The sequence below is a fragment of the Agelaius tricolor genome, unplaced genomic scaffold (assembly GCF_023055355.1).
Source record: "Agelaius tricolor isolate 1412-34295 unplaced genomic scaffold, bAgeTri1.0.p SCAF_1, whole genome shotgun sequence".
Classification (NCBI taxonomy): Eukaryota; Metazoa; Chordata; class Aves; order Passeriformes; family Icteridae; genus Agelaius; species Agelaius tricolor.
Window position 1 is genome coordinate 18,403,605 of NW_027269261.1, and position 26,195 is coordinate 18,429,799.

The following is a 26,195-nucleotide window of genomic DNA, read 5'->3' on the forward strand; positions in this document are numbered from 1 at the left end:
CAAGCTCAGGGGAAAGATCTCAGATTATGCTGCCACAGCTGAGGTCCTGTTCTAAAATTCAGTTGTATCACACCTAAAACTTGGAAAACTACACTGCCAGTTTTAGATATCACTTTTCCAAAGCAGACATTCACTTTAAAGCACAAACTGGCACAAGCTGACACTTCAGGCTTTCGGGGAAGTTGTGTTGTTGCACCTAAATTGCAAGAGTCCATGTGTGATTCTTCTCTAAAGTTAAACTGGCTAACTTGAACTTCAAATACAGATTCAGACAGTTTCAAGTTTCCACAACTTTTGGGACCCCTTCATTGATAGGTAATGAAAACTGAATTTAAATTTACAAAGTCCATAAGCTGTTATCTTCACATAAAAAAAAAAAAAATCCCATCTTTTCTGTAGAATTTTATTGCTAGAAAAACTCTACCACACATTTCATGCATCCTTAGTTACAAAATTTCACTCAGCTGATCATCCATGAGGTGTTTCCTCAAGAAATCCTGGGACTTACCTTGGATCATCTGAATGTCCTGTACAGCACCATTGTTGCAACCATCAGTAACCAGTCTAGCAGCATAACAAAGCAGGGCAGGTTGTTTTCTTACTGGCAGGAATAAGTAAAGGATAATTGGAGTTACCTCACATTATCCCAACAGCAAACACCACTAATAGAACCAGGAGCGTTGCAACAGAACCACACACTTTAGGGACTTTCAGAGAACTGGTGACAAGAAAAAGGTTTAGAGATGAAAAAGGTTTTGGGAAGAGTTTTGTGTCATCTACATTCCCAAAGGTCCTTTATGGTTAGAAGAAGTTAATCCTGTACAGTGTCATGAACTTAGTCACCCATCAAAAAACTTTCACCTAACTCTTGGATCAGGCTGAATTTGGGATATTGCCTATTGCAAAGGTGCACATAAAGGCTCAACTATTTTCTGTTTCATGTGGCTTTGTAGTATGTCCAAGGACCCTCAAATGCTCTTCTCTGCACAGCCAGTGTGGTTGTCCTCATTAACTTTCTCTCCACACCATGTCCAGTTTTTTGCCATGGCTGTTGCTGAGGAATGGCACCCCTGCCTCTTCCTGGGCACCATCCTACTGAGAAATCTTTTGTGGTTTTGTGTCCCTCTCCCCCAACACACACTTGGGCAGGTGCCTGCGACAGCAGAGTGTCCAGGAGCCCCAGGAAGGCCTTATTTGCAATGCAAGGTTAGAACACACCGAGTTTAACTTCACATTCCAGTGTTGTTCATGGAAAGTGGAAATGAGGGGAATAGACCAACATTTATTTATGGCAATCTTGTATCTCACAGGGTGATAGATTTTCATGGTTATATTGAGATTACTTTCTTATAGCCACATTGATTGCCACAGAATAATTTCTTATTTGTATTCCTGTAATCAGGCCAGGAAGAATCAAATGTTCCATTTAAACAATTTTTTTTTTCCGGTCAGTGGTAAATTTTTCATGCTCTTCTAGGTCTGAGTTCTGGATTAACTGTAAATGAGTAAAATAAAATTGTGAGGGAAGAGAAAAGAAAAATATCTGCTTTCTTTATATCAACTCATTCACATTAATACCAGTTGTGGCTGAGACTTTTTTGCAACATGCAGGGGGAGCTTTTTCAGGCCAGGTCCCTCAGCAGTTCTGTGCATACTCAGCACTGGTTTCAAAACTTTTCATTGGCATTCAAGAGTCTGTTAAATTTATCTCATTTTATTAGTATTTATTTATTAACAATTTGCAAAATCAATTGTTCCTGCACTCTAACTATGCATTATTTACCTTATCCAAAAGAAAAGCTGGACTGATTAAATCCTAAGGAAGGTTTCCTCCTATAGCACCATTTAAAACTGCAGCCCCAGTGCAGGTTTCAATCTAATGCACTATTTTTCCTTGAAACCTGCCTGCACATACATCCCAACTCTGTGTGGCAGTGAGAAGCAGTCCGAAGGTTATTGCTGTAGCTATGGATTATCAATATCATGGCCACAAATGCAATTTCTGTTTGTTTTTTAAAGCACCCAAACCCCCTTTTACTTAGTTATTATTTCTGTTGTGGTTATCTCTAGATGATATTAAAAACAGGCAAAGTGCATCCATTGGGTAGAAAGAGCCAAGTCTGTGTAAATTGTAAATGAGAACTCCCCACAACTGAACGAGCATAGGGGCACACAATTATTTGTGTCTTGGAATTCCTGCGGTAGGTGGATGCCCTTGGTTACCTCCACAGGCTGTGCTGTCCATGTGCACTTGGTCAGGATGTTTTCTGAGATGATGGAGGGGAAGAGGTGAAACACAGTGACAGTCCTTGATGGCTCATTTCAGATATGTCACTCAGTAACTGTCATATTTACCTGAAACTCTCTCCAGAAAGTGTTTTCTTACCAAGATTTTTTTCTTTCAGCACGAGACAGAAGAGATTGTGGAAGCTGCAGGGAGATTTTGTAACTGCCTTGCCAGCAGAAAGGTTTTTCCATTAAGAGTTACAGCATGGAGATTTTTAAAGCTGTGTTGCCAGAAGCAAATGGTTTGAATTTAAATGTGTGGCATTGAGTTCAACATTTTCTCTTTTCTCTGTTCATTAATTTCCTCTTATATTCCTAAGGAGCTACCATGTATTACAGTACTTTTCACAGGAATTCAGGTAATGTGATTTTAAGCTTTATGTGGATTCTTTTTCTGGTCAATTCATTAACACTTAAAAGTTTCTGCAGTTTGAAGGAGCAAGAAAGTCCTTAGTCAGGCTGACTAAACCTGGTGATACATGGCTCATATTTAAAAAACCTGGCAAGAATGACAACCTTTCTTGGTCCACCCTTGATTAGAATCATCCTATTCTGATTTTTCTGCAAGTGCTTTCTGCCACACTGTTTGCAAACTGTGAAGTTTGCAAACTTCATACCATACCTAACATACCACATATTGCTGTCTATCTGTGTGATAACCATGGTTTTCTGTTGTTTTCATCCACAAAGGCTGCATCTGGGCACGCAAAAGCTCCTTTGTGGGTACAGTAAAATGTAACCTTTGGAAAAAGCTGATGGGCTGATACTGTGCAATGTAGTCTGAATTGTATTGATAGAGTTTGTATCATTTGAACAAAAGAAAATAGCTAATTTTACAAATCATCAAGGGTTTTAAATCCTGGAGATAATCCCTTCAGACACCACCAGTAAGTATTAAAAGAAGGAGAAAAAATAGCTAAGTGCCAGCTTTGTTGCTTGGGTAGTGACTGCATTCCAGTTAATCCATCCTTAAAGTAAGTTGATTGATCATATTAAAAAACGTTAAAAACATTTTTTAACGTTAACTTCCTAAGGAATTAAATTTTTGCAATTCAAACTGTCCCAAACCAGAGATACAGACTCCAACTGTGAACTATGGAAACAAGAAAGCTTTAATTTTGAGCATAAAAACAAGTTAATCTGTGAAGTTGCACCAAACACAGTTCTGTACCATTCAGCTTGCTATATGATCTACCACCTTGCAAAGAAAACCTGTAGCCTCTTTTAATTGATCTCCTCAGACTGGCCAGACTCAGCTAATATATTCTTCACTTTAAATAATCTTACCATTGGCGGCAGGTTTTGATAGACTAGTTAGTGTATGCAACAGCCATACACTGAGTTTGGTTAGAACCAAGTCTTGGAGATACATCACCTGTGTCCTGTTTGCCAGTTTGCCAAACCAAACAAGACAAAAATGGCAAAAAGTTCCACGTTTTATCCCAGAAATTCACAACTCCATGACTGAGCTCTCCAGACGAACCTCAGTTGTGTCATTAAATGTGGCTAGAGGAAGGCTCACTTGGCAGTCTTTGGGAGTACCACAATTCCTGTATTTGTAACTGTCTCCATTTTTAATACTGATGTTCTCCTGTGTGGAGATTTCTTGTCATACTCGTGATTTTTTCTAAACATCCACAGCTAAAGCTCCTGTTTCCTGCCGCAGTCCTGATCTGCAGATGCTGCTTGTGTCCCATCATTCAGATGTTGTTTGCACAGGGCACTGCTATCATGATTTATTCCTGCTTGGCAGCTCAGCACCACACAGCCACTCACTCACTTCCTAGCCCTGGGGGAGAGAATCAGAAAAGTAAAAACACTGGTGGGTTGAGATAAAAGCAGTTTAACTAAATTAAAACAAAACAAAACCAAAACCAAAACCAACCAAACAAAAAACCCAAACCAAACCAAACCAAAAAAAACCAAAAAAAACCACAAAGAAGAGGGAGAAAAAAACCTTGAAACCCAAGAAAAACAACAAACTGATGCCCAGCCAGTTTCTGAGCCAAAGAAGCTCCTGCCAACCTCCATCCCCATGGTTTGATTGCTGAGCATGGCATCACATGCTGTGGGAAATCCCTCTGGTCACTGGGGGTCAGTTGCTCCGCTGTGTCCCCTCACAGCCTCCTGTGCACCCCCAGCTCGCTGGGACATGCTGGCAGGGCAGTGTGCAGAGGAGAGAAGACTTTGGTTCACATTTCCAGCTGCCCAAGGCCTCATTGTCCACCTCATGGCCTTTTCCCCAAAGCCATGAGCAGGCAGCTGATGGACACAACTTTGGCCAGCAGTGGCTCTGTCTTGGAGCTGGCTGGATCAGGCTCTGGCCAAAATGAGGGTAGCTGCTGCTCACAGAAGCTGCCTTCCCACTTAAAATCCTTGCCATAAAAACCCAGCCCACGACCCCGGAGAAACCCCACAGAAATGCAGACAGTTTCTCCTTCCCAAAGGGCAGATGCCCTGGAGAGGCTGTCAGGCCCTGGGACAGAGCAGCTGCTGGGACATAGGGCAAGAGATCTTCTCTGTTTGTCAGTGCTCCTGCTCCATGGCCTTGGTGATGAGCTCAATGGAGAGGTAGCTGTTCTCCTAGTCACAAGCATGCACAGACTCCTGGATGCCCCCCTGTCGTAATTACAGAGATGTTCCACATGAAATGATGTAGAAGATGTAACTCGTGACACCTCTTCCCATTTTAAAACTGCAGTGCTTTCTTGAGTGCACACTGTCTGTGCTGGGCAGCTGTGTGGAAAAACTGCAGGAAAACATGAGGTCTTCTGCCCCTTGGTGGCCATCACTCCAGCAGGGTCCTGTGGGAATTTTTTACCCATTCAAGAGGGCTCTGTTGGTGCTGTTATGCACATTTTGACAATGTTTGGGGAGAAAGTATTAACTAAGTGGTGCTGGCAGAAACTGGGAAAGCACAGCCAGCAGATGAGAGGGTCCAGGTGTCACAGAGGACAAGGTCCTTGACCCTGAGATTTGAGAGCAACTCAACAAAGCAAGGGCAGCCTTACATTCCAGAGGCCATCAACATGGACATTGCAAACGAATCCTTCTTTGGGAAAGCCAGACAGAAAGATTGGAGGCATGAAACAAAATTATGAAAGACCACCACATGGCTCTGAGAGACAGCTGGGACTCCTGGAGACAGCAGCAGATGCATGTCTGGTTCACAAAGGGAAGACTGAGCCTGCTGTGGTAGAGAGGCTTCATCCAGAATATCAGAGAAGTGATTCCCAAATAACCCCCTTGACATAGTATAATAGAACATCCCACAACGTCACAGACCTTGGCAAGGACTGGGATTTTGGATAGCCATAAGAAATTCTCCCTAATTACTTTCTTTTTTTTCTAAACAAGAATTTGGAAAGCCCATCTCCTCTCTTCCTGCCTCAGGACTTCACATGCTTCATTGTAGCTACTACTTCCATAAATATCCAATTCATGGATCTCCCTTATTTAAGTCTTCCTATAAGCAAGGATTAAGTATAATAACAAAGTTACATTAAATTGCAGAAAGTAATAATCAAGACAGAGCCTCTTTCTTGCTACTCTGTGTAAAATTTTAAATAATGAAATAAACATGATATTTGAAAATTGTTTATTTTAAATGGCATTCTGAAACTTGTGGCTATATACAAATTTTCCAACTATGAAACTTAAGATTGCATGGTGACTGTCTTCACAAAGTAAGGCTGCTCGGTCAGTGATCTCAGAGCTGATTCCATTGAAGTGGGATTACTCGGAATACAGGATGGCTTCTGGAAGCTTGTAATCCACGAAGACATCAACACCAAAGGAGGGAGGCCTTCCATACATAAAAAGCGGATCAAGGATACCCTGGGTTGCCACGGGACCTTTGCAGAATTTGAGAGCATCACCAGCATGGAAAGGTCTGAGACAAGCCAAGGGTCACTGTGGAAAGGCCTCTACACTGCACTCACAACTTGGAGACAGGTACACACTCCAGAGGCTTTTCCATGCCAGTCTTACTCACTGTGCTTTATTCCTCCCTCAACTGGACCAGTGACAGGAAAAAAACACAGAAAAGGGAAAACCAGCTTATGCTACTATGGTAATTTAAGAGTGATCTTTAGAGACAGAATCTTTTTAGGGATAATTAACAGGCATGAACAGGATTTATGTTAATGCTGAAACATCAGTTTAGATACCAGACACAGGGGTGGGATGAAATGTTTCACCCCACAGCCAACAGATAGAAAGTCTTCACCTCCTGGAATTACCATGGAAGACAGATGAGCTACTGCCTCCTCTCATGCTCCCCAATACTAAAGGCAGAGATATGCTTCATGAATTTGAAGCACAGACAGACAATTAAAAATACATTTTAGTAATATTTCCCATTAAAACCTTACCCATAGCACAGTACTAAAATGTGCAACAAAATGACAGGAGTATTTACAAGCATATTGTATTGTACCAAATTTGCAAGACAAGAACATTTTAAAGTGCAAAGTTGTCTCTATTCTACTATTCTATTCCACACAGATGCAGGGATCCATTTTCCTGCCCGACGACTACCATTGTTACAGACACAGCATGGCTCCATGCTGAACATCTAAGTGACCAAACACCATCCCTAGGCTGACAGGCAAAACTCCTCTACCAAATCCAGTGAGAGGCAGACATTAGCATCCAAGGGCCAGGTTTAGTCCCTCAGCTGTATGTCACATGCTGGATGGAAAGTAACTACTGAAAACTCAGGAACATGAAACATGGAGGAAGTGTATTTAAATACATGGAGAAAGTATATTTAAATACATGGAGGAAGGTATTTAAGTGGAAATCCTACAAAAAGCTTGATGGTTTGGTTTACAGTATATTAAAGACAATCACTGCTTTCCTTAAAGCACAAAACAGAGGGCCCAGCACTCTGTGTTTTATTCAGCTGCAGTTCTGTCCTGCTTCAGATGGGGCACAAATTTTTAAAGATTATTTACACCAACAAGATTTGCAGGCTTAGCCATGAGAGCCTCTAAAACCAGAGAGAGGCCATAAAAACAGGCTCTTGCAGCAAGAGAATATTAAAAAGTCACCATTCAACATACTTCACTCATAAAAATTACTAGAGGGAGCTATAATAGAAGGAACATGGCTGCTGGGTTTCCAGATTAACAGAAACTCCCAGTTCATTCATTCATATTCTTAAGCATATTGGACAGTTAATCTACATCTTATTTACAGTAATTCCTGCTACTACCCAACAAAACCAGAAGAGAAAGCTGCTCATTGCCTCACAGCTCTCTCTACTTTGCAAACTAAACAGTCTCCAGCTTCTTATTTTTTGGCAAAACCATCCAATGTTTGCCACAGGATTTCAGCTACAAATAAACAAAGTTTGTCTTGAAAAGCAACACATGTTAAGTGTATTCATTTGTTCCATTATTCTATTTTTAAACTACTACATCATATTTACTGAAACAGCTATGGCACAAGAGGTTACACAGCTAGGCTTAAGTAATGTCATCATCTGACACAATTCACTTGGTTATACCCCAAACTATTTACAGTGAACTTGATTCAGACAAACAGCTCGGTTTCAGAAAGCGTGCAAAGAATTCCAAGTCCATAAAATAATATTTCCTACCAAGATGTTTAGGAATGATTTAGTCATGATTTGTTAATTTGATTGTAAGATATTCCTCTAAAGGAACCCACCCATGGGTAAAAGCTGAATTGGAAATGAGTCCCAGGACCTACAAGTGCATTAGCAAATGAGGGTAAGACTGTGCTACAGTTTGTAGCAGATGGAAGGGAAAATGAGGGGAGGAGGGAAAGCAGAATCTAGTCTGCACAGAAGGAAAACTATTTCAGTTGAAATGTGTATATATTGACAAAGAATTCTGAAAAACAATGAGTAGCTAAAAAAATTGTGATTGTGTAACTGAGTTAACTGTATCTTGATCCTTAAAGGGGGCAGGCTGAACAAATGTTGATGACTACAACTGGAATACAGTTTTAGAATTAAAATCTATATAAGAAAACTAACTCCACACTCTACTCTGGCAAAACCTAAGCTGGTATTTTAACAATGCAAGAAGTCTAATGAGTCAGCTGATCAAGTTAGAAACAGATTTGAGTAACTCTTCATGAAACATACACCAGGTCCCCACGCAGCACCAGAAGAAATGGAGCCATTTCAGGTATGTATTCTTCTTGATACTCATTATCCTCTAGGCCCCTGCAGAACAGTAACTTCTTCCAAAGAAATTCAGCTCACTTTACACTTAGTTTTATGTACAGAACTGACAGAAAGAAAAATCCATCATGGGACACAAGGAGGTTTGCATTTGATCAACCCATAATAGCCAGCATTAAAAGACTCTTTGCCTTTTGCATCAACAAATTTTGTAATTTGGTCCAGTATCTCAGGAAGAGTCTTGAGTTCCTTATTAACCTCCTTGGCAGCTTTTGTTGCAGAGGCCTTCAAAGAGTTACACACTTGCTCTCTATGCTAAGTGTCTCCAAGCCCCATTAAGCATTTTAGAAGCATTGAATCACAGCACAGTGTAAAGTGAACAAACAGTACAAAGTGAGCAATGTGTTCACAGTTTACATCCACAGTAAGTGCATTGGCCATCATGTTTGCTGGAAGGGTGAACACTGTCAGGCTGCTCAGTTTCTTTCTCAGGCCAAGAGAGGCACAGCAACTGGTACCCAGGGATTGCAAGGCTCTAACTTCAACACATGCATCATATACCTTTGCATTTGCAATGAATCAGAAAGATTTTTTTGTTGTCAAGGGCGTTTTGCAGTGCTCAGCACTAAAGAATGCTGTCACATTGTCCACAGCAGGCAGAAATGGAAGCAAGTTCTACAAAATCCTTTCTTTCTCAGCCTTGACTGGGCTTGGCTTCTCTTGAAGAAAACAAGTTTTCTTCAGAAAGAGCTGATTTTAGTGCAATACTGCAAAACCTGAGAAGCAGCACTGTTTATACAGGGCATAAAGGAAATCTAGAGCTTGGCTTCCCAGCTGTGCCATCAGCTCTTCAGCTCATCTTTCCTCCCTGTTCTCCTGATAGCTTCTTATAGATACCACCCAGATGGAAACTGAGCAACTTACTTCCAAATCCATTACCTTATCATGACAGTTTCAGGAATTCCAGTGCCAGGAGATTAGAACTGTCTGCAGCCTTCGAACTTAACAAAGATTTGAAGATTCAGAAACTCTGCACAAATGACACAGGGATGCTTTGCTTTTAAGCACTTCCATATTGCTTGCTGCATTACTTTCACATACACTTTGATACTAAAGGATTTGGATTAAAGGATAGACAAAGCTAAGGTACTTTACTACAAATTCTGATATAAAACCCCTAATCTATAGACGAAAGAACAGAGACTAATAGTTTCAGAACATAAATTGTGCTTCTGTTATGCAGAACTTGAGGTTTCCCAAGTTCTATGCAAGTCCTGTGAAATACCATACGACTGTTATAATCCAAACCCAGATTTTCTTCCCTCACTACAATTCGGTGAATTCAGACACAACAAAGGGCTAAGCCTGAATGACAAAACTTGAATAAATATAACTGTTCATGCAAACTTCTGTTTGCAGAATTGGACATGATACAGCATATAAGGTAATGGAAAAACCCTCAAGCATTACAATCATGATACTTCCTTTGCTATTTGTGGTTAAAACTAAACCCACAAAAAGAAACTCCCTAGAGGCACAATAGGAACATTTAAGCTCACTAATTCTATGATGTCCTACTGAAACCAAAAATAAGTCAGATATAAATAACCACCTAGAAATCCACCACAATCTTAAGGAAGATAGACACATATTAACAAAGGTAAATTCAATTAGCCTTGTAAATGAAAAGAGGAGAATCAAAAAAAGGAGATCAGAACAAAAGCCCCAGAGTCCTATGAATAGAGTTTCAAAGTGAATTCAAAGCACTTATGGCATTTAAGAAATCTGGCATCCACTGTCTTTTTGAGGTTTTATATTTGGTTCCTTCAGAGGTTTTACTTCTTCATCTGGTTTTGGTTTAGCCTGCAAACAAGAAGAAAAAAAAACCCAACTAAATACCAGAAGTACAAACCACTGTGTCTGCACAGTATTTATGCACAGCTAACTTTACATGTTATAATCTAATAGTCTCCTCTCTTTTCAAGGCTGAAGACTTTGAGTAAGCCCCAAGCAAGAGGGAAATGACAATTGTTCTCTGTTTCAGCATATTTAAATGAATCCTTTTCTAAAATATAATCTTTCTCTAGCATGCTGCAACGTTACAGGACTTGGTAAAAAATGAGCTGATTTTCCAGATGCTGGCAGTGTGGCGGAGGTTAATTGACTTGCCCCTGCCAGAACAGAAGGATGAATTTAGGTGGTAGCCTTATGTCTGCTTCCTACACTGAGCTTGAGAATGTTATGGAAGAGCCAAACTAACTCTGTATGATACACAGAATAAAGCCAGAGGGAAAGAACATCACATGGCATTATCTTACAGTGTCCTCCTTTGGCCTCTTGGTGAGATCAAATGCTGCAACTGTTTCAGGAGTCCAGTGTGCATTTAGAGCTGGAAACTCAAAAGGAACAGGCTCTACTAAGCCATAGTTTGCTTTCAATTCCAGCTGGGGAGCCTCTGCTGGCACCTTCTGGAAATAGCTGGAACAGAATACAGAAATGTATTTAAAATACAGTGCACCATCTCTGCAAGTCTTGTTTGCAATTCTAAACAAAACAATCTGGGTTTTCACAGTGGCAAGCACTGCTGCTCTCTTCCATTTCATTAAGGCACTGCCTAACATGCATTCTGCCAGCAAGGTTCACAAGAACGAAAGAAACTCCTTGCTAGTATCGTTGTTTGTTCCCTAATTGTGTGGTGTGTTTTCTCCGACTTACTAACCATTATTCCCAGTGCTTTAATGAGAAGAGCATTTTTAGTCCAAAAAAACCCTTCAAAATAAAAATGAGAATTTAAAGTACTTTCCAAAGACAAAGAGGACACTTCTTTTCCTAAACAGTCCTAATGTGCCATAGTGGATGATGGCAACACAGCAGCCCCCCAAAGAGTGGCTACAGGGCAAAGCCTGACTCAGGGTGTCCCTCTGCCCTTGGCAGGACAGCAGGAGCTCACACACTGACACACTCTACCTCACTCTACCTCACACACTTCCACACTCTACCTCTCCTTCCAAAAAAAGGAGAAGTACCACAACTCTTACCCTCCCTCACCTCTCAAACCTGCTAATAAGGCAAGCAGATTTTAGTTACAGGCTCAGCCTAAGAGAAAGACCATTATGTAAACTGCTTAGCTTGGGCCTTTTGTGCTGCCAGAACTCTTCCAAAACAGTCACTGCTTTCTCTTTCCAAGTTTTGTTCTAGAGGGACAGGGACGTGCTGAAATCTCCAGTATGCTTTTGTTGTAAGCTCTGACAAGGGGTATTTGAACCAGAGCAGAGCATTTCTATTTCTATTTGCAGTTCACTTTGATGTACTTGACCATCCTTTCCATTTAGTCAGTTGCCCTATTATGTAGGTCTTTAAATATCATAAAAATTAAAATAACAAACCTATTATGAAAGGCTAAATCGTAATAGGATGGGAGAAATAAATGAGGAAAAGAACTCTAAAGACAAACTAATCTTGATTATTTTCAACTGAAATAAAAAATTGGTATTTCCAAACCCTTTTTGGAAGGACATTAATGAACAGAAATCCCTATTCACAATATTAACTATACTTGGACTGATAAAGCTCCTAGCACCCTAAGCATGATCTTCACTGAAGGCAGGACTGTGTTTTGACTTCCCTGCTTGCAAAGCAGAATTGGCTACTGGTCTTCTCTACTTCCCCCTCTGTCCTCTTTTGCCTACTAGATCTCAGGAGACAGGAAGAGAGCATTAGAGCAACACAGCTACTTCTGCAGATTTTGTCCTGTGCAGAAGGAAAAGTTACCAGGTGCCTGAGGAATGAGGGAAGAAAACTGCTCAACCTCTCCATATGTCAGTCCAGCCCAACTTGCTGAACCGGCACAGGACACAGAGTGGGACAGCACAGACCCACTGCAAATCTGCCAAGAGAAAATTATAGAATTGCAAATTTATCTTTAAGTTACATGCCATGCCCTAAAGGAATATAACAACCAGAGAGTAAAATTTACCATCCCATCCTGAAATTAAGGCAAATGAGGTAATAATACTTCATGTAGAGTGCTGTACCAACCACGAATTACTTACATAAATCCATTCTCTCTCTGGCATTTTTCTAATGTGCTCTTAATCAAACTTCCTAATTTCCTAAAGAAAAGATGTCCAGAAGGTTTGGCAGTAGTCCCAGGCCCTTTGGTTTCTCCATATTCTTTGCACAATGCTTCAGCCTTGGTAAAAACTTTGCAAGAAAGAAAGAAAATAAAAAATATTTACATGACCCTCTTAAATCATGGTTCTCCCCTACAGTGCTTCACTCTTAGAAGACACCAGAATCCAGTCAGGCCTCTTTCTTCTTAGAAACAAAACCAAACCAGTTCAAAGACAGCCAAGATTTACTGCATCCAACAAGTGACTAGGAACAGGAAAAGAAAAAGATAGCTTTTTGGGTGGGAAGATGCAGGAAAGCATTCTTATGTGTGGGGCAAAATGCAACAATAAGCCTAAGAACTGTGCCACATGGTAGGGAAAAACAGAGGGCATGAAGGTGTCCACACACAGCTGATGCCCCAAACCAAACAAGAATAACTGATATGGAGTGGGAGAAGAAGCACTCTTCTCTGAACAGCCGAACAGTATTTGTTTTACTCCAAGAAATCCAACTTAGTTTGTTCTTAATAATTTTCCAATTTATTTTTAAAACTAATATTAAAGTTTCCACTTTGAAGATTTGAGCATTTTTTATACATTGCAGTAAAGTTATGCAGTGCAGGCCAATGGGGTTCAAATAGCTTTGAAGAGAGAAGACTGGGCAGAAGACCTTGAACTACTGCAAACTTCCCTGAATATACCTTTCAAATGAATAGAAAAGAAATAAGTTACTGAAATCTGTTTAAAAATAAACAAGCAAGATCTAGATTTACTATTTAACCTCCAAAGCAGAAATGGCTGCACTACTCTAACATATAGACCACAAAACAGGATGACCAGACCCTTATGGGTTTTTATACTGTATACTGCAGGCAGCTCAAAGCCAGTCTTTAAGCCAGGCTAAGAAGTGAAGATGAAAATTTCCTGCAGAAATGTTATGAAAGACAGTATTTGGTAAGACCATTAAAAAAAAAATAAAAATACACTGTCTCTATTCAAAGATGTGCTGGATTTCCATCAGGTGACAGATAAAATCTTTATGGGAGAGCAAATTAACACAATACAGCAAAACAGAACAGGCATGGCACCATCAGACCCTGTACTCCAGTCTCAACCACACTTACATTTTTCTGATTCCTGCAGAGATCTGATTGCTTCCCCACATTTATCACTCGCCAGTAAAGTCTGGCCATGGTAACAGTATGCCTGATGGAAGAGGACAAAATCATTACCAACATCCCTGGGCACTTCCTGCACCAATCCCCTCCTCCTGCTCCCTACAGGAGCTGCAGCTCTTTGAAGCTGCCATTCCCTGCAAATAGTTGACAGCTGGGGAATCCAAGTCAAAGCAGCATTCGCTGAGCCATTAATGCAGTTCAACATGAACACTGCAAACCAGAACCATGAACACTTAGTATGAAAGGAGCTGTCTCAGCTCTAGCCAAGAGTAACTGAGCTGCACAGAGCTGTTTGACCTGAAGCACTGCTACACAGGCCATTCCAAGCTCTCACCGCAGCAGTGTGCAGCATCAAGCCCCAGCACAGAAAGAGAATGAACCCCAGGCAAGTTTACAAAGCTAAGACTGAAAACTAAAACTACCTGAACACCCAAAAACTCCATCTGCAACAAACATCACTGAATCTGGTGAGGTGATGAGGTGTTCTGCTGTCCGAGATATTTTGTCATAGTCCAAATAACTTTTCCACCCCCAAAAAGTCGATTGTGCTTGAAGGTGGTATTGTATTCCAGTGAAAACTGAATTGCCTATTATCTGTTATCAGGAGCTGAGTTTAACTAGTACACACAACAGGAGAAGGAACAATCCCATCAACAAATGCCCACCTTGCCCCCCTTCCTTTAGTGTCTGTTCTCACACTACAAATCTATCTAAATCTACCACTGCCCAGATCACTCAAATTTAAAAAAAGGAGAAGTACCACAACTCTTACCCTCCCTCACCTCTCAAACCTGCTAATAAGGCAAGCAGATTTTAGTTACAGGCTCAGCCTAAGAGAAAGACCATTATGTAAACTGCTTAGCTTGGGCCTTTTGTACAGTATAAAAAAGATTACATGCTGTGGCTGGCTACAAGACACGGCAAATTGAGCAGCTGAGGATCTCAAGGGCACTGCAGTACTTGCCAGAAGATCCATCAGGCAAATAGGGACAGCTCTTGGAATGGTACCTTTTGGTACTTAATGCAGTTTCATTCAGGGCCTTTATAAAGATTCTCAGCTCTGAAATGCGCCTAGGATCAGACTGTGATATAGATAACAGAGAGCACCATTATGCTCAACCTGAATGGCTTCAATTAAAGATCTGTGATCACAACAAATCCACACTGCTGCAATTTCATTTGGCTCCACAAAAACAGTTCAAATGTCACTGACACTGCACAATTGCTCTTCACAGTATGCAAAGAAAGCCAAGGCAATACTTAGCCCCCATTCCCTATGCAGCCCTTGGCAGACAGACAACAAGCTGTGACTGCTGCCACCCAAAGTACTTACGTAGGCCATATAGAAACAGCTCTTCAAGTTTAAGTACTTCCTCCATTTACCTGCATAGGTTGGATCCAAACTAGATAATGTTTGATCTGTGAACACATAGGTAAATAATTCTTAAGACATTTCCTAAAAGAAAAACCCCAAACACATTAAAAGACCAGAATTCTTGAACTTAGCACTAGATCCTAACTCTAAAGTATCCAGAAACAAGGGACAAAAATTCCTCCTGCAAAAGCACAGAAAAACCCTGAGAAAACCACCAAAAATATATAGCTATCATGCAGTTGTCCCTAGAATTCCTGAAACTGCTGTCCACTAAGTCTGAATGGCTAATTCTCTAAGTATATTTATGCAGCATTTCAAAACTTGTTCCTAGTTTAAGTTCCAGTAGTGACTCCCATACTTCTGCACTTCTCCCACTTACTTCAGTAAGCCCAGAGATCATCTTAGTCATCTGGAAGGTGGTACATAATGAACTCACTCCACTCTCCATGCTCTGCATCATGACATGCGGCCCAAAGGCAGCTGGAACATACTCCACTGACATCAGGCCATTAGTATGCTGCTAGTCTGTTTTCCTTCACTAATGTTTCCTACCATCAGCCACCATTTCCTATCATAGAACAAGATTCCCACAAAACCAAAAAGCTTTATCATAATACATGCTGATAACTGAAGCCTTAAATGTGCTAAATAGAAGCTAAATACACACTCCACATCCACTGAGAACAGCATTAATATTGCAATTTATGGGTAGGTGAAGTGTATCTGCTGGCAAGAGTGTATAAATTTAGTCACTAAGGATACAAAACAAGACACTCACCAGCTTTTTGGTAGAAGTTGGCTGTTTCATAAGCAAGAGCAGCTATTAGGCCTGGATTATGTTTCAGCTCAATAGCCCGAGCAATTGTCACTGAAAAATAGTTCCACACCATGATTTAAGTTTAATTGAAATGTCCCATCACATCAAATCAGCAGAGGCATTTAGGGTTTTAAAACCCCTGCATGAACAGAAAATAGATGTTGTGCAGTCAAGCAAACAGCAGAATAGAGACAGATTGTTTCTTGGATAGAATGATTCCAATTTAATATAAAAATAGAAGGAATGTTAGCCTTAAGAGTAGCTAATAAACAGAAGCTGCACATATTTTAAAGTAAAAGAGCTGGGAATGTCTGTTAGGCAAGCATGGTGGTGAAAGGGTTGCATGAAAGGAAGAAATAAGAAAAAGGAATAGTGCCACACACAAGTTCTTCCCAAGTGAAAGATATTCCATATTACAATTCTAATATCAGGCTGATTTTTGGCATTTCGCAACCCGCCCCACTATGCCACATTACTTTAGGAGAATAAAAAACCCATGGCCTTGCTGCCAAGCAGAATTCATGAGACAGCAGTGACCCGAAAAGAGTCATTTCCCACAGCCAACCAATGTATATTTGAAGATACCTTCTTGAGCTTCAGCTTGACACTGTATGATGTAGGACTCTGTAAGTCGAGCTTCTAAATCTCTTCCCTTTTCCACAGGTGTAATCAATTTTGGAATGTGACTTTCCTAAATACAAAGCAAGTCTCAGAGTTAGTTTAGGCCCAAAACCAGTGCAAAACAAGAAAACAAGTGCTTCGTGCCCAAATGGATGGGACACACTGAGTGCAGGTCCCAAGACAGCACATGACAGCACATGTAGCACATGATATGGGCCAACAGACAAACCACTCTTCCAGTGCCACTGGGAATGAGTTCCAGGGGATTGAGGGGTACCACAACATATTAACACCCTTCTGTTTCCTGCATCATTCAGGTGCTCTCAGGTATGTGTGTATAGCAAAGGCCTCTCTAAGACAAAAAGTCAAGTATTTGGAGACACCTTGGAGAACAGACAGCAAAGAAAGCCCTTCTACCTTGAGGTGTTTAAAAATCCCAGCTGCTATCTTCAAGCTGCGGTGAACGTCTTTTGCTTCATCCTCTGTTATACTGAGAAAATAGAATGAATTGGTAAAATTATAGTTAGAAAGGAACTCTAAGTGTCATTTAGTGCCACCTCCTGCTTTGGGGCACCACATTTTGCAACAGCAGATCAGGTCAGTTATGGCTTTGTCTAGATGAACTTTAAATCCTTCAAGAATCAAGAGTCCACTAATTCCCTAAGTGACCTATCCCACGGCTGTGCTACCCTCAGAATAAAAAAATTTCTTACAGTGTCCAATCATGAAATAATCATATAGAGCTTGCTTGAAAGAAAAGAAATGTTAGATCCTGTGATGACTCTCAAGTAAAAGCCAACCTCAGTGTTAGAAGCCAAGGATTTAGAGGTCTATAGGGTTAAACGTCAGCAGAACTGTGATGTTAAGAATCTCCGTTTTGTACCTGGACATTTAGAGAGGGACTGATGAAGGGTTCATTCACAACTAACACTTTGTCTGTATCACAGTCATGTAGTACTACTGCACTCGGTTTACAGAGGCAAGAAGGGATTGAAGTGCTTGTGTGTAAAGACCAACTGCCTCCTGGAACTCCTCTGCCTGAGCTGGACATTTCCGATAGCAGGCAACCCCCAGAACCTGCTAAATCTTTGGTGGAGAATTGCTACAGCAGAATTGTTAAGAAAAGAAAACCACTTACTCTTCTTTTCCAGCAAGTCTTGATGCATATTTTGTGTACCATAGAGCTACATTAAATCCCATGGAAACCAGTTCAAACATTGCATCCTGCTGGGCACTACAGAAAGACAGACAAAAACCCCCCGAAAACTTAATGCATTCAGTTTTGTTCTCACATCTCTCTCTGCTGATAGTTCACGTAGCAAAAGTTAACACTTCTCTCTATAAAACATTTTTCATTTATCATGTCAACAATTTCCAATTCTGAACCTCCTACTTTGCTGAACTGCTTAAGAGAGACATATTTTTTTTTACTTATTCCCTTTAAGAACTCATAATTAGAATCTACCACATTCAGATTCCCACCCTTCCCTTTTGGGAACTTTTATTTTAAAACTGTAACTTGAGATTTGTTTAGCTTTGGGTGTGGCTGACATTTTGCTATCTCTTTTTTTTTTCAGTCACACATCTTTGGAAAGCCTTGCCCTGGAATGTCCACTTTCAAGCTGTACTGCTAAGTTAATAAGTCAGAGTCTATTACAACTCTCTCAAATGAATGTTATTGCAATTATTTATGTAACTGCAGACAAACAGCAGGATTTTTTCCTGCAAATAGGTCTTTGAAAAGACTGAACTTGCAATCACAAGCTCAGTTTAGCTTAGGAACTAGCAAATCTTTTAAAAAGAAAGATGTGGGAGAGGGAAGAGTAATGTTGGCACAAGTACAAGTGTGCATGACCATGAGAAAATTAGAATAAAGTCCTAATCAACAAATTTTCTTCCATGGGGAATTAAAGCTTTGAGGAGGTCAAACACTTCTAGTGAAAGCTTGACAAATTTGTAGGCATGATTATACAACACAATTACCTCCAATAGCAAGAGACAAGTGAGTAATTCAGAAGGTTACAGATCTGTATTCCTTCTGGAAACAGAGGATTTGTTTGTTTGAACCAAGAGGACATGTATTCAGAGCTTCAGAGGACAAGAACAAAAACAGATCTTCAGCAACACTGGAACCTCCAAACACACAGAAGTTCCTGGTCAGGCAATAGTGCCAAATTAAGTTTTAAACTGCAGTGTGCTTTGTTACCATGCTCAACTCACCAATATCCTCAAGGCTCTTCTTTATACTGCTCTAGCTAACTGCAGGTTCAGTTTGTAGATCAACTGAGACCTAACAGACCCTTCTACCATTATTGTGCATTCTCACTGCTTAACATAAAGGCCACCAGGCACACTTCAGAACACCTAACAAAATACAGCAGTTACCAAAAACACAGCAACACCTTTTTAGAAACTACTTTGTGTTCAAGACTTTGCTGCATTTCTGTTTCCCTTCAGGCCTGTGCATGTGTGTAACAGAGCAGCAGAGAGCAGCTGCATACCCCGCACCCAGAAAAGCACACGCACCTCGGGACTTGTCCTTGTAACGTGTCTGTCCACTTGAAATTCTGAATATATCTCAACTTGCACTCTTGAGAAGAGTCATCCAATGAAAGGATAAAACCTATGGAATAATAAAACAGGCAATCTCAAAGTAAGAAGCAGAAATTAGTAATGAAGGAGATGGATCAATATGAATATAGATATAGATAAAGGAATGTTTCCTGCTGAACCCCTCAAAACCCCATGTTACTTCCTGGGATTTTTATTCCTCAGTATCTTGAGAACAAAATGTGCAAAAAACCAACTAGCTACTCCAGGAAACTGCTTGCCCAGCATGTTACCAACTCAATTCTGAGAATCTTGACTGCTCAAGGAAAATCTGGCAGACTTCTGCACGCCCCATACGGTGACAAGTTGGGAGTGGGACTAGCCCAGGTACAGGATGGCTGAGGGTGTTCAAGGTGAGTGAGTGGCTGTCACTGCCACCATACTGCCAACCAGGAAATTCCAGGAAAAGCTGCCTGGTCAACAGGGAGAGGGAAAAGGGCTTCTAAGCATGGGCTCACCTAGTCATCATCTATCTTCAGGGCTACAGGAAATTCGTTCATTATGTCCAGTAGCCCAGAAAAAGCAGTTAGTGGGATGAGGCTCATGCTATGGGATATTCAAATCCTAGCATATGCAGGCCCAAGAAATTTTAGTGAGGCTGAAGAAGGGCCCTGGTCTGATCAGGTCTTACAGACTTTAAGAGGTCAAGAGCCTGCCATAGCAGCTACTGGGGCTATACCTGTCAGTGTGTCACATGTTTATAAAATCAGAAAATACTTGTTCCTTTCACATGCAGAAGATTTTAGTGGCCAAGCATGATATTTTCCTGAAGAAACTATCCAAATCTTGGCTGTTGCAACAGGGACTCTAATCTGACCTTTAAATCTGACATTAGCCTACACCCTCCCAGGAGCTCATTAAACCAATGTTTACTTCCCACAGACTGAAAGACCCCACTTTCCACAAATCAGCTGATTCCTGAAAACTCAGTCCTAAGAAACCTGGCTGAGCGCCTGACTGCTAAGAGAGAGTTACCCAAATATTGGCAGAAGGAAGGTTTCAAAGGAATGTGTCAGCACAGCTGAACCATCTACTGAAAATGCAGATACCATGCTAATGAGCACCTACATATATATACACACCTAAGATAAGCAGCAGTAGAAGGTAAACTTGCAACAAGTCTATGGTCTAGTATTAGACAAACCAGCAGTTTACACTGAATACTAAATGGAATAAACAAATAAATAGACTCAGGGAGTCTAGGGGAGCAACTCACCACCACCTAGAAGACAAATACATGTTTTCTCCTCCAACAGGAAGCAGAATTAGGTTAAAGGCAGGAGGGCAGGGCTGCCAGCACTTAGTATTGGCAGGGTCACAAAGGATACTGAAACTTGGAGAAGGGGCCTCGTGAGCAGCCAGCACCGGTATCAAGCACAGAACCCATGAAGATACATGAAGATACCCTCCTTCCTGAGAAGCGCAAAGCTTCCTTATGGGAGATCAGCACAATTAACATTCTGAGAAATGCCATTAAAATTGAACTGATACTTCTCTTGATAAATTAATAGTACTGCTAATAAATCTCCCTACCTTGCAGGAGTGAGAAGTAGAAGTCAGCTGCATTCTTCATCATTTCTGGATTACAACTCGAGTCTGTAAACAGCTCCAATAGCTGTGTTCGAGACAACCGCAAGTCACTAAATGAAAGAAGAAAAAAAAAAAACCCTAAGAAATCCTATTAAAAATGTACCAATAAAGAAAAATCTTCCTTTCTCCTCTGGATACATATGACTGGACCCACAGGAGTGAATAATCAGTACTCAATCTACTGTTCTAACACTAACTAAAATAACTGTGCCTTTACCTACCAAGAGGTTGGGTGCACAGAGAGGAAAGGGAAGCAACAAGCAGGAACATTCTTTGACATTAGAATGGGATGATGAGATGAAGAGATAAGAATAGATCGGCAAAATAGGCTGAGACCCCTTTTCATTACATTCCTATCCACAACAGAACAGTCAGGCCCTATCCACTTATGGAAATTAAGCAATCCTCTACAGAGGAATGCACAGTCATCAGAAAGACAATGAAGTGTTTAGTCTTTTGCCTCTGCATTGTTGTAATTGGCCTTGCTATGCACTCAGAGACTGGAGAATTCATTCTCTGTAAGCAAATGTTCTGTGTTAGCAGTGTCTTACTGCCTCCCTGCCTACACATCTCTAGTCATCTTCAGCTCAAAAACTGAAGAGCAACCATTACTTTGAAGGATGTTCCACAAACTGCAAGAGGCAGAGTGAAGCTAGTCCCAAGTACACTTACTTGCAAACCTTTGTTGCAGCTGGAGTGGTGGCTACCCCATAAAAATTAAATGAAACGGGAGCTGTAGCCTTCAGAGGGTTGCGATGGAACCAGTGGGTCATTTTCTTCCTGCAGTGGTGTTTATGCCAAATCTAAGGAGTGGAAAGGAAAGAACAGCTGCAGGAACAGGTACAACTGAGGTGCTGCACATGTCCTGGTCCTCTGCTTGCAAAAAGATATTCCAAATGTAAATAATTTGAAATTAATTTCTTTTTTTTTCCCCATTTGAAATGCCAAGCTTCCACATGCCTCGTGCTCATTATCCATGTGCTTTGTGTGAGAATTACACTCTCTTGAAATACAAATACTTTCTGAGGCAACTATTTTAAGTTAGGCAAAAAGCTACCACCTACTTTGCTCTATGTGAGCACACACATTGCTAGGAAAAAAACCTCCACATTTGTTACCTCCTGCATAAGGCTGAACATATCTGTAAATTACATGAGAAATATCTCAGAATCACAGAATCAATTGGGTTGGAAAATACCCTCAGATAAATGAGCCCAGCCTTTGTGAGAACATTACCATGACAACTAGAGCATGGCACTGCGTGACATGTCCAGCCTTTCCTTAAAGCCCTCCAGGGATGGAGGTGGGTGACTCCACCTCCCTGGGCAGCCCATTCCAATGTTTAACAACCCCTTCTGTGAAGAAATCCTTCCTAATATAAAACCTGAACCTCCCTTGGCAGAGCCTGAGGCTCCTTCCTCCAATCCTGTCACTTGATACCTGGAAGAAGAGGCTGATCCCCAGCTTGCCACAACCTCCTTTCAGGGAATTGTAGGGAGTAATAAGGTTACCTGTAAGAGTCCTTCCTCCTTTCCAGGCTAAATCTCAATTCACTGAGATCATTATACTGTGCCTGATCCATCTGTGAATAGCTTATGTGGCAGCCTTTGGTATAAATGAACCTGCAACCACAAACCCTGACTAAAAACATGGATCTATTTATACACGTGTATCAGACCGGGAAGGCTGGGAGGGCAGAGATAAAGCCGACTCTCTCTTTTCTTTCCCTTCAATTTCAGCAGCCAAATATAACACAAGCATTGCAGTGAGTTTTACACCAGCAGTGCGGGGTGATGGAACATATTGGACACACCCTGAACATGGGAGGTAAAACGTCACCATGAGGACAGAAAAACTGAGAAGCAAGTTGTGTACTCTCCATCTCAAAGGTTTTCCAGACCTCACGGGACAAAGCCCCGAGCTCCTGGTGTGAACTCGGAGCTGTATCTGCCCTGAGCAGGACGCTGGAACAGAGGCCCCCGAGGACCTCCATCATCCCGTGGTCCTTTTGGAATCCCTTCAGTTCATCCCTATAAAAACACTCTACAGCTTTGCTGAGAAACAAACAAACAAAACCAAAAGAGACCCGAGAAGATCTGCCAAGCACAGATTCCCCGGCACAGCCCAGATCCCCCAGACCGAGCAGGGGGTTCGTTCATCACGCCGGCATCTATCGCGCCACGCTTACCGCCGGCACCTCTCGGGGTTTGGCCAGCGGCTGCCGCGCCGTGCCCACCCACCTGCGCAGCACTGCTGTCCTCGCGGTGTCACGGCCCGGCCCGGAACGGCCCCTGAGTGGATCTCGAGGCCGCGGGACCCCGGCCCGGCCCCGCCGCTCCCAGCGGTGCGTCACGCGCACGCTGCCGCAGGCAGCGCCAGCCGAGAGCCGACGGCACTGCCCCATCACGGCCGATCGCATCGACCCCGCCGCTCGCCCTCCTCCCCACCGGAGTCCCCGGGCCGCCGCCAACAACAGCCCTACGGGTGTAAGGCGTCCCCCCGGGACAGCGGCCGCCGGCGCGGCCGGGGCCCACAGTCCTCCCCCGGAGAGGACCCTCGAACGCCACCAACACCGACAGGAGCCGGGACGCCAGCAAACCAGCAACAGCACCGGCCTTCCCGAGAGGCGAAAGCCGCCTGCACTGCAGCAGGGGGGCGCCGGGGCTTACCTGGGGGCGGGCCTGTCGTGGCGGCTCGGCCGGGAGCAGAGGGAGGAGCGAAGGGAGGAACGGAGCGACCCCGCCCCGGCCCCGCCCGTGCGCACGTGACCGGCGCCATGACAGGTACCGGGGCGGAAGTAGCGCCCTCGCCTCGATAGTGATGGCGCGGGCGGGCGCGGCCGGCGCCGCCTCCGCGGCTGGGCGGTGCAGGCGGGAGGCGCCGCCGCGCTCGGGTGTCCCGGGGCCGGGGCCGGGGCCGGGGCCGGGGCCGGGGCCGGGGCCGTGCCGTGCCGTGCCGTGCCGGTGGCGCGGGACTGGCGGGAGCGGCTGTACGGCGCTGTGGGTGCCCCGGCGCGGGGTGAGCATGGTGCCCTAGCGCTGGGGCTATGTCGGAGGCGGCCCGTAGCCTCCTGCAGCGCTGGGGCGCCAGCTTCAGGAAGGGTACCGACTTCGACTCCTGGGGGCAGCTGGTGGAGGCGATCGACGAGTATCAGATGTGAGTGCGGGCCCGGCACGGCCCCGGAGTCCCGGGCGAGGCACCGGGGTGAAGGAGCGGCCCCGGCGCAGGGCAGGGCGGGGCGGGGCAGGGCAGGGCAGGGCAGGGAGCCCCGCCGTACTCAGGCCGCGGCCCCCTCGCCCCTGGTGCCCCGCTGGCGGCTCTGGCCCTTCCCCAAGGCGCGGGGCCAGGAGCCGAGGAGTTCCCTCGGGGGGTGCCTGGCCGGGGGGCGAGGCGGGGCGGGAGCCGGCCGTCCCGCTCTCTTGGGAGGTCGGCAGCGGCCGGCGTGGAGCTTAGAGCAACCTGCTTTGGTAGAAGGTGTGTCCCTGCCCATGGCAGTGGATAGAACAAGGTGACCTTTAGTGTCCCTTCTACCCCAAACCAGGCTGTGATTTTGAGAGCGCGGGCTGCCGGAATGGTTCGTTGATGGAGCCTCCGATGCACCACTGGACCGGGATGCTCCCATCCCATCATCCTGTTGCCCTGGCACCTTGCTTGTGGCAATGGAGTGACCTGGTAAATGGGCTGCCTAAGTATCAGCCTTAACCAAAAAAACTCCACACAACCGGTCAGAATGAAAAGGGGTCCATTGCATGCTTGTGCATTGTGTCCCTGATGGAACCAGGTTGGGGAACTTGGCAGCTCCAGTCAGGTTGGCTGGCACAGGGTGTGACTGCACCATCCATTGGCTACAGGGCACTGATGATGGACTCCTTGGCAATGCACCTGGTACCTTTAGTCAGGTGTTCTTCCCTACTACTCCATTTGCCATGACAATGAAAATTATTTCTTTGTGATTGCAGTATTTCAGGCCAGGCTTCTCATGGTGAATTTTCTGGAAGTTGACAAGAGGGTTCACACTTGTTTGCCCAGAGAAAGTCAGCTGAAGAGATGCTCCCTGAGGGATCTTTTAGCACTGTTCAGGACAAGTTGGGTTCTAACCACATTGGTTGCCAGTTCAGTTGTCATTCAGAGTAACTGGTCTGCTGGCCACTTACTGGGTGGTCAGGAGAGGCTGTAATCTCATCATTTCATTCACTCACCAGGAAGAATTAAGTGTTACTTCTCACTGCAAGTTCACTGATATGCAGTTTGCTGATGGCCTTTAGAGTAGGGCAGGCTGTTACTCTACAAACCTTGGCAGAGAGATGAAAAGAAGTTCTCTTCCAGATCTGTATCTCAGCAGACAAAAAGAATCATCAAAAGTAAAATAAGATATTTTTACTAACTGCCCTTATGTGGATGTCAATCATTTAGGTGATTATTCATGCAGGAAACCTTCGAGCTGTCAGCAGTGGCTTCCCTGTTAAATGTCCCCATCATGGAATTTGGTCTCATGTAACTTTGAATGAACTTCACGGGGAATGCCAGATGCATTGATTTGGGTTAGGGTGGATTTTTTGTATTAGTGACAAATGGAAAGAGGATTGTGTTAGTGATGCTTGCAGAAATGTTAATGCTGTGACGCTGCCTGTTGTGGGTGGCATATTGCTGCTATGGTAATCTGTTTTCTTAAATCATTGCTTTACAATGCTCTTTCTCTGTGTCCTGTGCATCATAGGGCAGGGCAGTAGGCAAGGAGTGTACTTTTGGGTTCAAGTATGTTTATGCTTTTTGTCTTTTCTCAGCCCCAGTCTTTCTCCATTTTTGAAGTGGGACAATACCACCAAGTTGTGCAGTTACCTCATCCTGTTTGGTTGTGTTTTTCCTGGTAAGAGTTAAAAGCTACAGTGGCCTCAGTCAGTATGGGAATTTTTTGAGAGCTGATTTTGAGGAAGAGCAAAGAAATTGAATTCTGATTTTTGTTCCTGTGGCTTTGACAACAATTTGTTCTGCCGGATGCATCTTGGTGTATATATTTTATAAACCCCTCCTACAGCTGGGCCAATGCCCACAGCAGTGGCGGAGGGAAGCAGAGTCCCTTTCACAGTGCAAACTTGTGGGGTTCCAGGAGGAAGCCTATTGTGATGTCCCTGGGTTTCCCCTCAACCCCTGTCCTCCCTCTCCCTCTGCTTGTAAAAAATTATTTACAAGGAATGGCAACAATTGCCCAGAGGTTTTGCTTGTTTAATATTCTCTTTCCTCTCAGGATGGAAACTGTAACTCTTCCCATAGCTTTCCTCTAGCTTCTTTTTGCTTTCTCGAGCTGTTTGCTTACTATTACTTTCCAAACCCCTTGGTATTCCTGCCTTGGTGATGACAAGGGGTGAGGTTTGTGCTCCGCCTGTGATGCTGACAGGCATAAATGTGAGTAGATCCACCCCAGTAGCCCAGGCCAAGCTGCCCTGTGCCT

At 43.3% G+C, this 26,195-nt stretch overlaps 2 protein-coding genes across 10 annotated transcripts in view; one reads left to right on the forward strand and one right to left on the reverse strand.

Moving 5' to 3' along the window:
• Positions 1-3,375: 3,375 nt before the first annotated feature.
• Positions 3,376-23,523, reverse strand: BROX (BRO1 domain and CAAX motif containing). 8 transcript variants are annotated; one of them, XR_011678981.1, is made up of 14 exons: positions 22,987-23,393; positions 21,419-21,549; positions 20,690-20,796; positions 19,073-19,169; positions 17,685-17,780; positions 16,964-17,036; positions 16,511-16,616; positions 15,887-15,976; positions 15,067-15,152; positions 13,680-13,761; positions 12,496-12,646; positions 10,762-10,921; positions 9,383-10,306; positions 3,376-4,075 (listed from the first exon to the last, which is right to left on the reverse strand). XR_011678981.1 is itself a non-coding variant. In XM_071425534.1 (13 exons), the coding sequence occupies exons 2-13, from the start codon at positions 21,517-21,519 to the stop codon at positions 10,220-10,222; spliced, it is 1,236 nt and encodes a 411-aa protein (XP_071281635.1). In that variant the 5' UTR covers positions 21,520-21,549; positions 23,416-23,523; the 3' UTR covers positions 5,868-10,219. The 8 variants fall into 8 exon arrangements, 5 of the variants coding, with proteins under 5 accessions (XP_071281635.1, XP_071281624.1, XP_071281646.1 ...); XM_071425534.1 differs by lacking the exons at positions 3,376-4,075; positions 22,987-23,393 and adding an exon at positions 23,416-23,523 and having other exon boundaries at positions 5,868-10,306; XM_071425523.1 differs by lacking the exon at positions 3,376-4,075 and having other exon boundaries at positions 5,868-10,306.
• Positions 23,524-23,526: 3 nt separating this feature from the next.
• AIDA (axin interactor, dorsalization associated) overlaps positions 23,527-26,195 on the forward strand; it is a 53,596-nt gene continuing 50,927 nt past the window's right edge. The window contains exon 1 of one of the 2 annotated variants that reach the window (XM_071425590.1): positions 23,527-23,902. In XM_071425590.1, coding sequence (XP_071281691.1) covers positions 23,793-23,902 — 110 coding nt within the window. In that variant the 5' untranslated portion in view covers positions 23,527-23,792. The remainder of the gene's footprint in view (positions 23,903-26,195) is intronic. The other variant, XM_071425581.1, reaches the window with a different exon arrangement.